The sequence below is a fragment of the Necator americanus genome, chromosome X, assembly GCF_031761385.1.
Source record: "Necator americanus strain Aroian chromosome X, whole genome shotgun sequence".
NCBI classification, from domain to species: domain Eukaryota; kingdom Metazoa; phylum Nematoda; class Chromadorea; order Rhabditida; family Ancylostomatidae; genus Necator; species Necator americanus.
In genome coordinates, this window is record NC_087376.1 from 6,220,776 (window position 1) to 6,234,899 (window position 14,124).

Below are 14,124 nucleotides of genomic sequence, written 5' to 3' on the forward strand. Positions count from 1 at the left end.
CTCGAATAACTCAAGAAGCTCCCATTAGTAGCACGTAACAACACTTGGCCTCTTCTAAATGTATTTCAGGACAATTTTTCAAAGAAAAAAATCTCTTAAGGATATAATCTTAGAACGAAATAGTATTATTTCTCGCTTTAGAATCCAGGAATCATGAAAATCCGAGAATATCTGTTCTGTTTTAGAACTTATAGTTGTAATTATTGAGTTATTTATGTGTGGTAATTCTCTCTGAATTTTCGCTCAATACACAATGTTTCTGATGTATAATTGGCAAAAATCGGTCTAAATTTTCACATCTTGTGCTCTCAAACACAAAAAAAAACGAAGAGAGAAGATTTTTGTATTTTTTTTTTCGGCTCAATCGGCTAAAAATTGGCATTCTATGTACACTGTTTTCTCGTCTATCGTCAAGATAAGAAGTCGCGATGAGGCACGCTGTTGGTTGTTTTTCTCTGGAAACCTGAGTTATGAGGGCTTCATATTGCCATATGTGGAATGGTAAGCAAAAGCCCACAAACAGGATCTTGACTAATGTTCTTGTTATTCAAAGAAGCTTAACAGAAGAGTATCAAATTTTTTTAAAAATATGTCTTGGTTAAATATTTTTGCAAAGCAAAGAGATACGGTAACAAGGACAGAAGGGGAATAGAAGAACTTTAGCAGTAACATGCAGAATACATAGATAAAGGTGATTAATAAGTAAATGCAGATTAATTGTAACAAAAAGGCATTTTTTTATAATAATGGAGATCTCGCTCAATATTTCACAAGATTCTCCCACATTTTTTGTCACTTTTAGTTTTGAGTTCACTCTGAGAAGAAGAAAAGAAAAAAGAAAAAGAGAGAAAAAGAAAAAGAACTCTGAGAAATATAAACCGTACAGCGCCGTTGATAATATCGTCAATCATCCATGGAGGTAAACAAAATCCAACACATTCAAAGATCTCAAAACATTTAAATCAATAGAGAAAAATTTGTAAAAATAGTCCTTTTATGAAGTTGGGCGCTTCTTGTTTCAGTTCTCCCCATTTCTAATTCATTCTCAGGGTCGTACTTAATAAATGACTTTCAAGGATAATTAGAAAGTGGTGTCCTTAAAAACCCCAACTCTGCCTTCCACTTTCTAAACTTTCAGAACAAATAATTTAAAAAAAAACGTTAATAAAGAGATTTGGCTGTCACAATATTTAGAGGTCTTTTATTTTCATATTTTCTTTTTTTCAATTTACTCAATTTTATAGAAAAATAAATATGTGATTCTGGAATCTCTTTCCACTGAATCTCCTCATTTCAAATCTGTGAGAATTTGTTTATATTTTAAAGCACATATATTCAGATGGAGATATTTGAGTAATTGAATAAGATCAATGGAGCCATGAAGTAATCGAAAATTGGCTGTGAATCCAAATCCATCATGTTGCTGCTCGACTGAAACTTAGTCAGAGGTTGAAAACTGGATCATAAATGACAAGCAGGAATTATTCGTATTCGTGTTTCTTCTTTAGACAGCTGTCTGTTTGTGTGTGTGTTTTTTTCATGGATTTTATCATGTCTTCTATCTCCATCCTTACTTCTCTCAAGTAATTTCCCATAATTTTGTTAACCAAATCATTTTCTCCAGTTATAAAAAGCCTTATGCTCACAAAGCTCAAATTTCCCTTCGTTCAACTCTTTTCTTCGTTGTCCTTCCCTGCATGAATTCTGGACAAATCTATGGATTTTTTTTTGCTATTTTGTGTACAAAATGAAGACGTTCGGCGGCGATTGAAGTTTTCGCAAAAGCTGCGATGCAAATCTGGAGGCTGAACCCCAGAGAGACGTGGGGATGTTGTTTGGCCTAGAAGAAGGCGTTTCCATTATGGCGCTATCCACTCAAAAATATCCGCATTTTCAACGTACATCTACGTCGCTTACTATGAATTCCATCCTTCTATCCATATTCATCTTCATTCATCCCTAATCATCACATTATCTATTAGCAAAAATGTTTATGTAAGTGTTATTCGTCTGGTAATGTGCAGAATTTAAGAAAATAAAATCCAGAACGCGATTTTTCCTTCCACCAACAAAACCATTTATTTTTCAGATTCTATCCACTTGGTGTGCACTACCGACATCAAGCAATGAGTAAGTGGATTTTTACGACCTTGTTGGTTACTTAGAAACTTCTCACATAAAAGAAAATGGGAAAATTTGCCATAACGAGGATGTCCGGCTACATATTTCCACGTAATCCATTCACATATACGTGACAGCCGTGTGCGCATGTACAGATCAGAGCACGAGGTGAGAGTGAGGGAGAAAAAAATGCCGCCAGCGACACTTTACGCCATCGTCACCCCCCATCCTAACACGCTCTGCTTATTCTCGGCTGAAAATCGTTTCTTCGTCTATAAACTACTACTCATTGTTAGAGGAGTAGCCAATCTTCTTTTGTTCATTTTTTCCCTACTACTTCTCGCACGTTGGTCTCTGTTTTTCTCATTTGTGACAAATTCAAGTCATTTGAATGCGGAAGTGAGCTGAAGAGCAGCAAATCGACCGGCGCCGAAGAGCTATGTCGCCGTCGGCGTCGAGCAAGAGACCACGAAGATTATGTAGAAGCTCCGGCAGCAGCAGTTGTCCTGGAAAATTTCAAAAGCGCTCGAATGATGCCAAAATTAAAAAAGTAGCGGGGAAACTGCAAGCCAAAAAAGCGGCGCTAAAAGTTTCGAAAGCGATCAAAACTCGGCGCCGTAAATTTCGTGAGTGAAAATGGTGTGTTCAGTTGGTGTTCATTAAGTGACTCCGTGTATTCAGCTATCACGCAACGACGTCAGTCTCCAATCGACATCCGAAGTGATGTTGTTTGTCATGATCCAGAACACTGTAAGGTAGGTGGATAAAATAATTCTTAATAGGTTAATCAACATTCTTTCTATAGCTTTGAGACAACCTTGTTTCCAACAAGAATCCAATTACTCCGTAATTGGGGCGTTCGCACGGGTCCGGCGTATAGTAATTTATTAGCCGTCATTGGGTATTTCTTTATGGAAAAGCTATTCGACGAAAAAAAAACAACAACAACAAGGAAGTAGAGACCAGATCAGTTTCTCTGATCATGAACAGATAAAGAAGTTACCGTATACACAAACACAAACATAAATCCACTATAATCCTTCACATGTTTACTGGGTTTCAAGTCGTCGTCTTTACATAAATATGAATTAATAAATTCAGCCGGATTCGTTGAATATCAACTACACCGTTGGTGATTGTTACGATGTTGTTTGTAGTGCGACTGGATTTAAAGTGAATGTAGGAAGAAAATGCACCACAAGTGAGTTCATCAAAAATCCTATTCTTTTTATTATTAGCCTTATAAGTGCACCTCATCAAAATCCGACTTTCAGCACTTTCTGCCAGTCATCTTCCGGGCACATTTGAATTGGCACAATTTCATGCACATTGGAGTAAGGATGGTTCGTGTGGTTCCGAACATCTTTTGGATGGAAAAGCAATGAGCGGCGAGGTAATAATGACTACATTCAAATAGGAAAATCTGCATATTCAAACGATTTGACTGATTTGTGCACTCAAATTTACACCGGGGGAAATTTGTATCCATGACAAAATTTGATATATGATTATTTGCACATAATAATATCGATTTAGGTCCATTTTGTGTTCTGGAACACTAAATATGGGACGTTCAGCGATGCTGCCGAGAAAGAGGATGGCTTAGCTGTTGTCGGAGTTTTCATCAAGGTAATCTTCTAATTCTTCTCTTCCTGTTCTTTTTTTTATCACAACGACAAATAAAAAGAACGATTATTTGACTTAGCTGACTGAAAACCAACAATCGCCGCTTGAGAAACCAACTCAGCAGGTGGCCGATACGTCAGTGAAACCAGCAAACACACGGCTCAACAGTTACCCCAACAGATCCATGCTCACGAAAAATTCGAGCAAATCCTAGAGCAGAGAGAGATTAGCTGACTAGTTTTAAGAAACCTCTGCAACTACGCTCTTAAATCTAGGATAATGACGTTGGATAGCAAAACTTTCACACGGAATCCCTAGAAGCACATGTCATCTAAGCCAGCTGTTATTTATTCAGGAAGGAGCACATTCGGCTAACTATGAACCACTTTTCAACGTTATCCACAAAGCTATTGGTTCTACTTCACCGGCTCTAATGCCCAAAGATTTCGTCCTCGATCAACTCTTTCCTCCTCCAGGTAATTTTCTTTTGTAAAATACATGAATCAGTTTTTGAGTTGTTTTTTGTTGAAAAAAGATTCGCCTCAAGAATGAGTTCTGAGCTAATCTATTTCTTTGAGGTGAAAATACGACACCTATGTAGGAGGTGTATTGACGCAAATGAAGTTCTCAGTAGAAAATTCTGCTTTTTCGTAAAATTACCAGTTAATAGAATAGCATAGTAATAATAGTATTTAGTCTCGAAACTTCCTACCATTACACAGACCATTTTAGGTCCAACGCTGAAATAAATTGCATTTTTCTCTGTAATTTTTGTCTGGATTCCTTAAATGATAAGAGTCGATTCCTTAAAATAGATATAAGGATGGTTCTGGGATGTGCCTCTAGGACCCACTTCTTCATGAATTTTTTGATCAATATTTTGGAGATGGATTTTTATAATTCTCGGTTAGCAATAGGAAATCAACGAAAATTTGTTGATTCGCTGTCTCTTCAGCCAAACGCATCCAAGTGCAATTGCTGGGAAATTTCCATTAATTAATCTGCTAATGCAAAAATTGAACGTTTTTGTCAGTTAATTTCAGTTAATGCAATGGGAAAATGGAAATAGTTTCACTTTGCTGCTATTTGATTAGAGGCCTGAGTCCCTACAGTAGTTAAATGAGGAAAAAGAGAAACACAAAACATCCTAGAAACAATACTAAAAAAAGTTTCTTTCTTCGTCATTGACAAAGGACTTCTTTAACGAGCCCCTCGTCTCGCTTCGATGAATAATTTTCAGCAACTTTTTGCTTTTTGTGTTTCTTTCTCCAATTACATGTGCCTTCACTGATGCATGCATGAATGAAATCACTGCATTTACGTGAGGATTTGAGGGGAATGAGGGTATCAATGGAAAACAACGTTGAAAAGAAGTTACACACTTAAAGTAACTGATCAAGGATTATAAGAGCTGGAAAAAGGTAAACTACTGAGATTTTGAAGAAATGAAGGGAATATTTGGATGTTGGAAACAACTAATCCAGAAAGTACACATATATATCCGTTCACGTAAGAACTTTCAGTCGCTACTTTGAGTCATTTTTATTCACAAATAAAAACGTATACAGAAGGGCAAAGAGAATGAGAGTAAGGAGTCAAAAATCCTTTCTTTCACTTGCAGCTCTGGCTAAATCCATCCTTCCGATATCAAATTACAAGCAAAGTTTGTTACTATTATAAGATATCCATTGAGTTTTCGAATTTGCCTCTTGCAAAGACCTCCATTTTCCTCGCTTTTTCCTCACTTTTTATTTGATTGATTTTTTAAAATCAGATTTCCGGCAATACAATGTAATTACATGTCAGAAAAGAAGAAATATACTTTTTTCTTCTCGGCATACCAGTTGCTCGTTTATTTCCATACTTCCTGAATTGATTATTCCTGAATCATTTTTACATTACTTCTACTATCGATATATATTTGCTGATCGATATCCTGCACTATTTTTGTCCTAAAATGCAAGCAATGGAAAAAGTCTGAGAAAAAACAATTCACGGATATTACCGATATTTAATATTTGGTTTTGATGGGATACAAGGGATAAAAACATTATTGATTAATCACAAAAACTTAAACTCTCTTGAAAATAATAAGAAATCAAGGAAGATTGACTTGTTTTTCCCAACATGCAGCAAAATATTCCTTAAAAGGGAATATTAAGCAGTTGTGGTAATCTTCGATGTCTGCAGCTGAGAAGATTCTGCTTCTCAGCGGGGAATTCAGTTGACGAGTATAAAATAATATCCAGACTTCCTTGTAAATAAAGGTTATTCTGCTTCAGAAAGGGGGCTAATTGTTATAATTAGCATAGCTTTAAGAATAGGAGTGCATCAACGAAGTTCTTCTACTTTTGAAATGCTACTGGAACAATTTTATATACAATTTTATGGATTACTACTGACCTATGTATTATACACACGTATGAAAACATATTGATTGACACAACATGGAAATTAAAAAAAAACCCCTTCCTGCAATTCGATTCACTGAGAAAATTCGAATGTCTGGATGCGCATATATGATGGATTATGTATCGTCGATACGATTGCGTTTTCTCTCTGGATTTTTTTTTTGGTGTTCAAATATTTTTTATTCTTCTAGGCCAACGTGACTACGTCACCTATCTTGGTTCTCTCACCACACCACCATATTCGGAATCTGTGATTTGGACTGTTCTCACAACTCCAGTTGAGGTGTCAAAGGAACAGGTTAGGAACTCTCCAGAAATTATGACAAATAATTATAAAATTAGAACGTTTTTGTATAAAAATTTCTTTTTAGCTCAACATTCTACGTAAGATTGTTGGCGCCAATTATCGTGAATGTCAGCAACTTTGCGAACGTACCGTAAGAGCTTCAGGAGTGAAAGTTTGAGGATTTGATCATTGTAATTCTCAGTGATTCATGACTAATTTTGTGTCTGTGTGTGTGTGTGTGCCAAAATACTATATTTTCAGAGTTCTTAACTCTTTTTCGCTTCAAAATAACGGTTACCATTCTTTTGTAAATAGACAAAAAAAATATTGGGAATTTAGCCCATTAGTACATATGTAGCCTTAATCAATTGGTGTAGATATTTTTTTCGTAGACATTTGTCTCCATGTAATGATTGTAACACATTGAAGTAACGAAATAATAAAGCGTTTTTTTTTTCTTCTCAGGATTTTCATAAGCATTGTTCAAAAACAAAGTAACATATAGATGTCTGAACTCTATATGAAAACCACCAACAGAACCTTCAACCACGTATGTTTACGTACGTCAAGAATCCATGCCTACGCTCTAAAGCTGATTATGCAATGCTTCTGGGAAATGTCTGAGCTTTGGCGTGTTGCCAATAAAATAGCAAATTGAAAGTGGAAAACATCACTGCGTACATATGGCTAACAAACAACACGAATATGAATGTATGGATATATTTTTCGTTTGATGTATTATAGCTGACAGGATATGGATTGCTTTATTTTTTTCATTCTTCTTTCCTTGAAGGAAAAGGAACAAACTAACAAATTGAAAGGGTTATGTTATATGTTATATCCTAATAATCATAGTAACTTTAATAAAAATTATTCTATTAACTGAAAGATTAAAAATTAACTATTCTGGAGAATAACGAGAATAAAACATATAAGTAGAATGCTTTTTTATTGTTCTGAAAAATAATTCTAATATGTTCCTGGAAATGTTTGGACTTTGCCCTATGTTCCGTTGCTAAGCAAGTAGAAAACGACTGCGTACATAACATAATTTGCATCCTTGTAGCTAATCGACGAGAAAGCAACAACCTTTTTTTCCAGAAATCACAAAGAGAAAAGCGAACAAGTTCCAAGAGATAAATATTTAACAAGAAGATAATTTGTGTATTTGAAAAGCTTAAGGCATCAGACTTCTCTTCGGAGATAGACATTTTTAACTACATAGTATTCAGAGCTTTTTTAGGTTTGCCTACGAAATTTCTTTATGCTATAAAATAAATAATACCAAAATTGAAAATATGTAGGAAAAAACCACTCAAGTGCACAAATGTGCGTGAACGAATCTGATTTTAAGAGTGAAAAGCTGTTTTAAGCAGCAAAAAACTCAAATATTACAATAAATTTTAAAATTCATGGAGTTTATTAATTTAATTTGTAAAGTTCCACATTTTGGAAGCGTAGTTAGGATTTGTTGCGATATCTTATATGTTTGCTAGGATTAGTTGTAGCTACGTAAATTACTTGATTTTAGGTTACTGGTTTTTAATGTGTGCAAATAAAATCACTTTTATTCAAATATTTACTAAATGCTTTCGGTCTGTTCACATATTCCCTTGGGTTACAGAGATGATTTGAAAATATTTTGAAACAAAATGACACAATAACATTTCACATTGGATTATTCGTTATATTATTATATTGTTGTTAATTATTATCCGTTATAGCATTATATTGCTTATAAGCGATTAAAAATGAAGAGTTGTGATTAAAGGAAGAACAGTATAAATTTTTCAGGTCCATCTGAATTTTTAAGATAATTAGAGTAAGTCAACGGAAAGAAAAACTTTTTTAGAGAAGTTCTTGAAGCAATAATTGTTTTTTAAAGAAAAACATCTCCCTGATATAAAATAAAAAACATTATCGAAACGACATGACTCAGAAGGTTTGATGGGAAATCGAGGAGCACTCGACGAACACCTCAATAACACTTTCGTAAAAGATCATGTGCATAATGAAATTCTTTTTTTCTGATACAATACGAATTGAACTAAATCCATCCACAGGATAAGTTTATATAATACATTTTAGGGTACAGTGTCCCTTTCGGCTGGCAAAATTCAATTTGATGAAACAGAAATTGTTACGGAAAATGTAAAGAAAAGCTGATAAAAAATCGTTCAAAAAAAGATTTTCTGGACGGATGTGCTTAAAATTTGTTTGAAGCTGAGTGATATTCTTTAATGTTACAGCTGAAATTCAACAGATACGGTTCAGAACAGATAATATACGAATTTTCAGAGAAATTCTTAAGTTATGTATGAAAGCAATGCGGTTATAATTTGAAATGATCTACTGTGTCAAATCTTTGTGACCTTATTTGAAATTCTTCAAAAAAAAAGTGTAGCAGCATCACTCCATAAAAGCACCTCAATACCTCATGAAGAAAAAAGATTTGAAAAAAAAATTCGTGAAAAAAAAATAGTTAGGACACGATAAGAACAACTGCTGAGAACAGAAGAAGAAGTAAGAAAAAACGAAAAAAAAAACCTCAATAATTCAAAAGCTTAAAAAAAAAGAACTGCTTGTCTCGGATAGACCACCGCGATTCTGTTATTCCCATCAATGGATCGATAGATCAAATAATCCGACTACCCAATCCTTTATTTGATATGACGTCTTTCTTTATTTTCTTGAACTTCTTCAATCATCTCTAATCCTGTTGTACTTCACAAATACAAGTACTGTCGACAAGAATGAGTTGTCCAAAAAAATAGAGATCAGTGGAGATCACAAATAAAATACAGAAATCAGCTGATTATTTCATCAGAATTTTTGCGCATTAAATATTTGCGCCAGCATAGTAGTCTTAGTATATAAGTAAGTAAATAAACAACTAAATAAGTAAATAATTACTTGAATACATACGTGTTTTATTTTATAGCGGCTATAGCTATAAGCATTATGTATGTACATGTGTATGAATCCATACTTATATGATTGTATTATGTTGTGAACATTAAATTACCGTATTACATATTACAGTAATATAATACTATACCAGTATTGCAGTAGTACTAAAAAATATTATCGTGGTAGTATACTAATGTAATAGTGGTTTTTCTGATTCCAACTTCACTCATTTTAGTTTGATGAACGAAAACCTTTCACGTACGCTTTCTGAATTAAAAGAGCTCCTAATTTCTCACGCAGATAACTTCTGTCTTACGGTAGCCGGGTACAGTTTTAACTTCGGAAATCTCTAGGTGTGTAGAAAGCAAATCAAGCCAAGTATTTGAAATATGCTCAAGAAATACTCGTGATCCTCTAAAACTCCGGTGTAATCTGCTTTGGTATGCACTTTATGTGAATCACAGTGAGATAGAACCGGAGGAGGATATAATAGTCGAAAACAACTTTTCTCCACTGTTCATGATGATAAACGAGTTATAATTTACCTCATGGCAAGATCGTAACTTCGCTGTCACCTCCTAAATTATGTGACGTTACCTGTTTTCAACGAATGATGCATGTACTGTCTGTGAACTGCTTCACATCGTTCTTACCGTTCTTAGTCTCCTACGAACCAATCTGTCGGGATTCGACGAATTCTGTACCTCGAGGAAGGATCTGTGGATCGGCGACAAGTGTTTCTGTTCTCGTACATATACAACACCGCCACTAACTTGTGTCCCAAAATCCGTCGCAAACCGTCGGAATTCTTGGAATTGAGCAAAACTAAATTTTGAAAATACCATTCGAAAGTAAATGAGCTACTAATTTCAAATATACTTCGAGAATTTTGACAAATGTGTGCCCTGAAAACGGGCAAAGTTTCCTCAAGCCCCGTTAATTACTTTCACACCTCTCGCAATTCTGTAGTACGTGTCTGGAATTTGGAACAGTTTCCATAGCGATTGGTGTTCACGTTATCTTTATCCATGATCATTGCTATGGATACCCAGAGATTTGGTCTTTTTTCAGTGATTGTCGTACTTTTCGAGGTCGGAGTTTGCAGTCACAGTGTGAGTGTATAATCTGTAAAGGATAAGAGAGTGCGATTTTCTCGTACCACGTGGATTTGCTGCAAATTTCTCCGTTGGTCGATGACCTCCACCGGATCGACAGCTTTCTGGATGGGGAAGAAGATGGGTATATGTCTGCTAAAAAAGTGCGCGGAATATCACTGCACAATAAGGTCCTGCGATGAATAAGATTCAGTAGCGATTTATGACGATTTATTAAATTTGAGGGGGCGAAGATAAGATGCTCGAAAACAAAGACCGTCTATTTTAGAAAATGTAAATATAAATAATAATATATATATATATATAGAAAAACGCATCCTCCACACGTTGCCTTCAAGTATCGAAGGGTCGTTAGAAATTGTTTACTTATTTATTTATTTATTTATTTATTTATTTATTTATTCACGTACACCAATGGTGCACCAAAAAAAGAAGAGAGAAAGAAAACACATTTGTTTGAGTCAGAATAGAATTCAGGAGAACGACATGTTTGACGCGTTTCCCGCCACGAAAAGGACCGCGCCAGATTTCACTGACAATATATTGAAAGCTGATTTTTTTTTACAAAATATTCTGGCTGTATTTCCCTTTTTTTCATTTCTTTTGGCGCACCATTGTTGTATGTGAATAAATAAATTATTTCTGATGGCCCATTTATTCTTGAAGCCTACGTGAAGAGGAGGCCATTTTCTTTTTTTTTTGTTTTAGTCAGATTAATTTGGGATGTTGAGGGGAAAAGAAGACGTGATAAATAATCTAGGACAGTGAACGTTATTCCAGAATTTCTCAGATGTTTACTGGACTGGAAATTCCAGTTACTAGTGTGTTTCAGTTTCTAATCAGAGTACAAAGCAAATAGGACAAGGATAAGGATGAGGAGAGGATAATGAAATGAAAATAAGAACGGAGCTTCAGCTTCGCTGACGTAATGACGAGATTTCCGACTATCCTAATCAACCTTCGGGATCCCCTAGTGCTACTCGCGTCGGGATGAGGGAGATTCACATGTTTTTGTCTTTCCGATACATTTAAGTTCGTCCGTGCCTTCGTAAAAAATTCCCCATTTGAGCTTTGGGTGGTACGAAGTGTAGTTTTATTATTAGAAATTTTATAATAAAAATAATCCCATTGTGGTCTACGTTAATAAACCATCAGTTAACTGTAAATAACTCTCAGAAAACTATGACTAACTTTAAAACTATAAATATAACTTTTCGAATTGTCCCATTTTCCTTATTTAGGAATTAGAAACGCCGACAGTGTCAGTGTTCAAATCACCAATGTGTTCAACATCAATTAACAAACTTTAGCACTTCAATATCTTTGAAGTAATTTTTGAAAGATGTTTTCTAATTTTTTTAATAGTAGACAATCATCAAATAGTCACCAATTATTTTCAAGAATTTTTATTGAAGACCTGAAAACGTACTAGGGAAAAAAACGGGGAAATCGTACGTCTCTGACGTACATACATAGGTCTCCTTCCTCATCCATCAAAATGCTCTTATTAAAATATTTGTAATTTTTCGTTGGAAAGAAATAGAGAAATTTCAGCAGTGCTAATATCAATCCTATTGATTCCTGAAAAAAGTATAATCCCAAAAAATTCTAAACGATTTCAATTTTTTATCACTATTTTGCAAATTTTTAGTCCTAAATAGTCCAAACGCTAGAATTAATTATTGACTTTCAGATTTCTATTCTCGACGAATTTTCACTCTTAGTGAGACTTTCAAAGCACTTATTCGACAGGGAGTTGTTCTCAAATGTAAAAAATTATGCTTTGATTCACATGAATGTACAAATGTAAAAAAATTGAGTTCATTTCATGGAATGGAACGCGTTTACACATGGATAAACACTTTTTTCTTCACATTTAGAGTTTTTCAAGCAGAAAATTAGTGCAATCACTAAAAGCATTGTACTTGAACGATATAAATTTAGAGGTAAACCTTAGTGTGTTCTATATCTCACGGATATATTATTTTTTATATATAATCACTGGAAAATATTTTTAAAAATCTATTTCCTGGGTTTATACTATATATTTCCTCAAAAAAAAACCAGTATGAGTAGAATTTTTCTGTAGAGAATAATAGAACTATTACTATTCAACGACGCTTAGACTAATTAGAACTGTATGTGGCTGTTAATTTTTTCCAGAAATGATTGTCAATAAATAAGAAATAATTGCACAAGTTAGTGTCAGTTCTTAACGTGCTACATGTTCAAGTGTTCAACTTTTATTCAACTTCTGTGTATCTGTAAAAAGTTAGGCTAAGATTGAGTTCCAATGTCTTCCATAGTGATCGGAAATTTAAGTCAACGGGCAAAAAACAGCCCATCTAAGTTTTCCATAAAATTTGTTCCACAAATGAAAGTCCTCGTAGTTGTTATTTATGGACAGCGACCAGAGGTCAACCTCAAGACGACTCATTACTTTTACAGCAGCCAGTTGTCTCAGCAATTTCTGGAACCTTTTATTCAATTAGGGCGGATGCAGCGTCGTACAGCGCCGGTAAGAGGTTCGCTGTGGCCGCACAGTGGATGGTTCGAAACTGTCCTGGTGCCGATGAAGCCTTTCATCTCTCCAGGGTCGACAAATTAGTAGCAGATTTACGTGGGAGGATAAAAAACTTGAGCTGATCATCGGTTGACCTCCGCAAGTCATTGAATAGGCCAATACGTGTTCCAAAACCTCAAGGATTACGAATTCCAGTAAAACATAATGGCGCATCCCAAGCGGATAAATGCGCCGCAGACTTTATCCTTTATTCTTTTTTATTCTATTACACCTGATTAATAAGGTATGAATATGTAACTGTCGTTTTGTTATTCGCTTGAATTGAAAGCATAAAGTACAAATGAAGTATCCTTCTAAGAAAAGTTCATTAATAAAAAACAACAACATAAAAAAACGTTAACAACGTCGTTATGAAAATTAAGCAAGAAAGGTTTTTAAGTATTCATTTAAATTTAATTCTTTGAAAACAAATATCAGTGGCAGTTAGATAGATTTTTTAAGATTTTATCTGGTAAATTTTGCCTTTTTGATTATTTATATACGAACAAACTGTGTAGTAGGTTGGTGAATATGAGAAAATAAAAATAAAACTTCATCTGTGAGAATAAAGAAACGAGAATATTTTATAATAAATAATTTATTAAGGTTGTACAGTGTTAGTTCCATGCAGAAATGGTATCGATGCTCTGCATTATTGGAGTTTACGATTTCATGCTGTAACTATTTGAGTTTAAAGGCATCACACCACGAATCTGAAGTGGTACGGATTTCAGGTGGAGTATTCGTACACGGGATCGTAGATTAAGGAGATCGGGGGAAATTCCGTAAATTTCTTACTAATTGCCGTAAAAAACGGCCCGGAAGATGCGGCGCCGCACAGGGCTAGCGCGCTTCAATCGAACTCCTTTTGGAAAATAGTGCGCAGGAACGCTCGAAGCCGTATCTTTCGGGCCGTTTTTTACGGCAATTAGGAAGAAATGGATGGGATCACCCTCCTCTCCATAATCTACTATCCCGTATACGAATACTCCACCGGAAATCCGTACCACTCCAGATTCGTGGGGTGATGCCTTTAAAGGCGGCGTATCACGATTTTGACGTAGTGTGGAAATGTTATGGAATGTGGAAAGT

General features: G+C 34.9%; 1 protein-coding gene across 2 annotated transcripts in view; it reads left to right on the plus strand.

Annotated features, from left to right (window-relative positions):
- The window catches only part of RB195_021619 (uncharacterized protein), a gene marked incomplete at both ends in the record, with an annotated part of 28,008 nt that extends 21,386 nt beyond the window's left edge, over positions 1-6,622 (plus strand). Inside the window, 8 exons of one of the 2 annotated variants that reach the window (XM_064208461.1) lie at positions 2,090-2,130; positions 2,803-2,876; positions 3,223-3,322; positions 3,396-3,514; positions 3,658-3,750; positions 4,103-4,223; positions 6,350-6,456; positions 6,530-6,622. In XM_064208461.1, the coding sequence (XP_064064342.1) occupies positions 2,090-2,130; positions 2,803-2,876; positions 3,223-3,322; positions 3,396-3,514; positions 3,658-3,750; positions 4,103-4,223; positions 6,350-6,456; positions 6,530-6,622 (748 nt within the window). The remainder of the gene's footprint in view (positions 1-2,089; positions 2,131-2,802; positions 2,877-3,222; positions 3,323-3,395; positions 3,515-3,657; positions 3,751-4,102; positions 4,224-6,349; positions 6,457-6,529) is intronic. The other variant, XM_064208460.1, reaches the window with a different exon arrangement.
- Between the last annotated feature and the right edge of the window lie 7,502 nt (positions 6,623-14,124).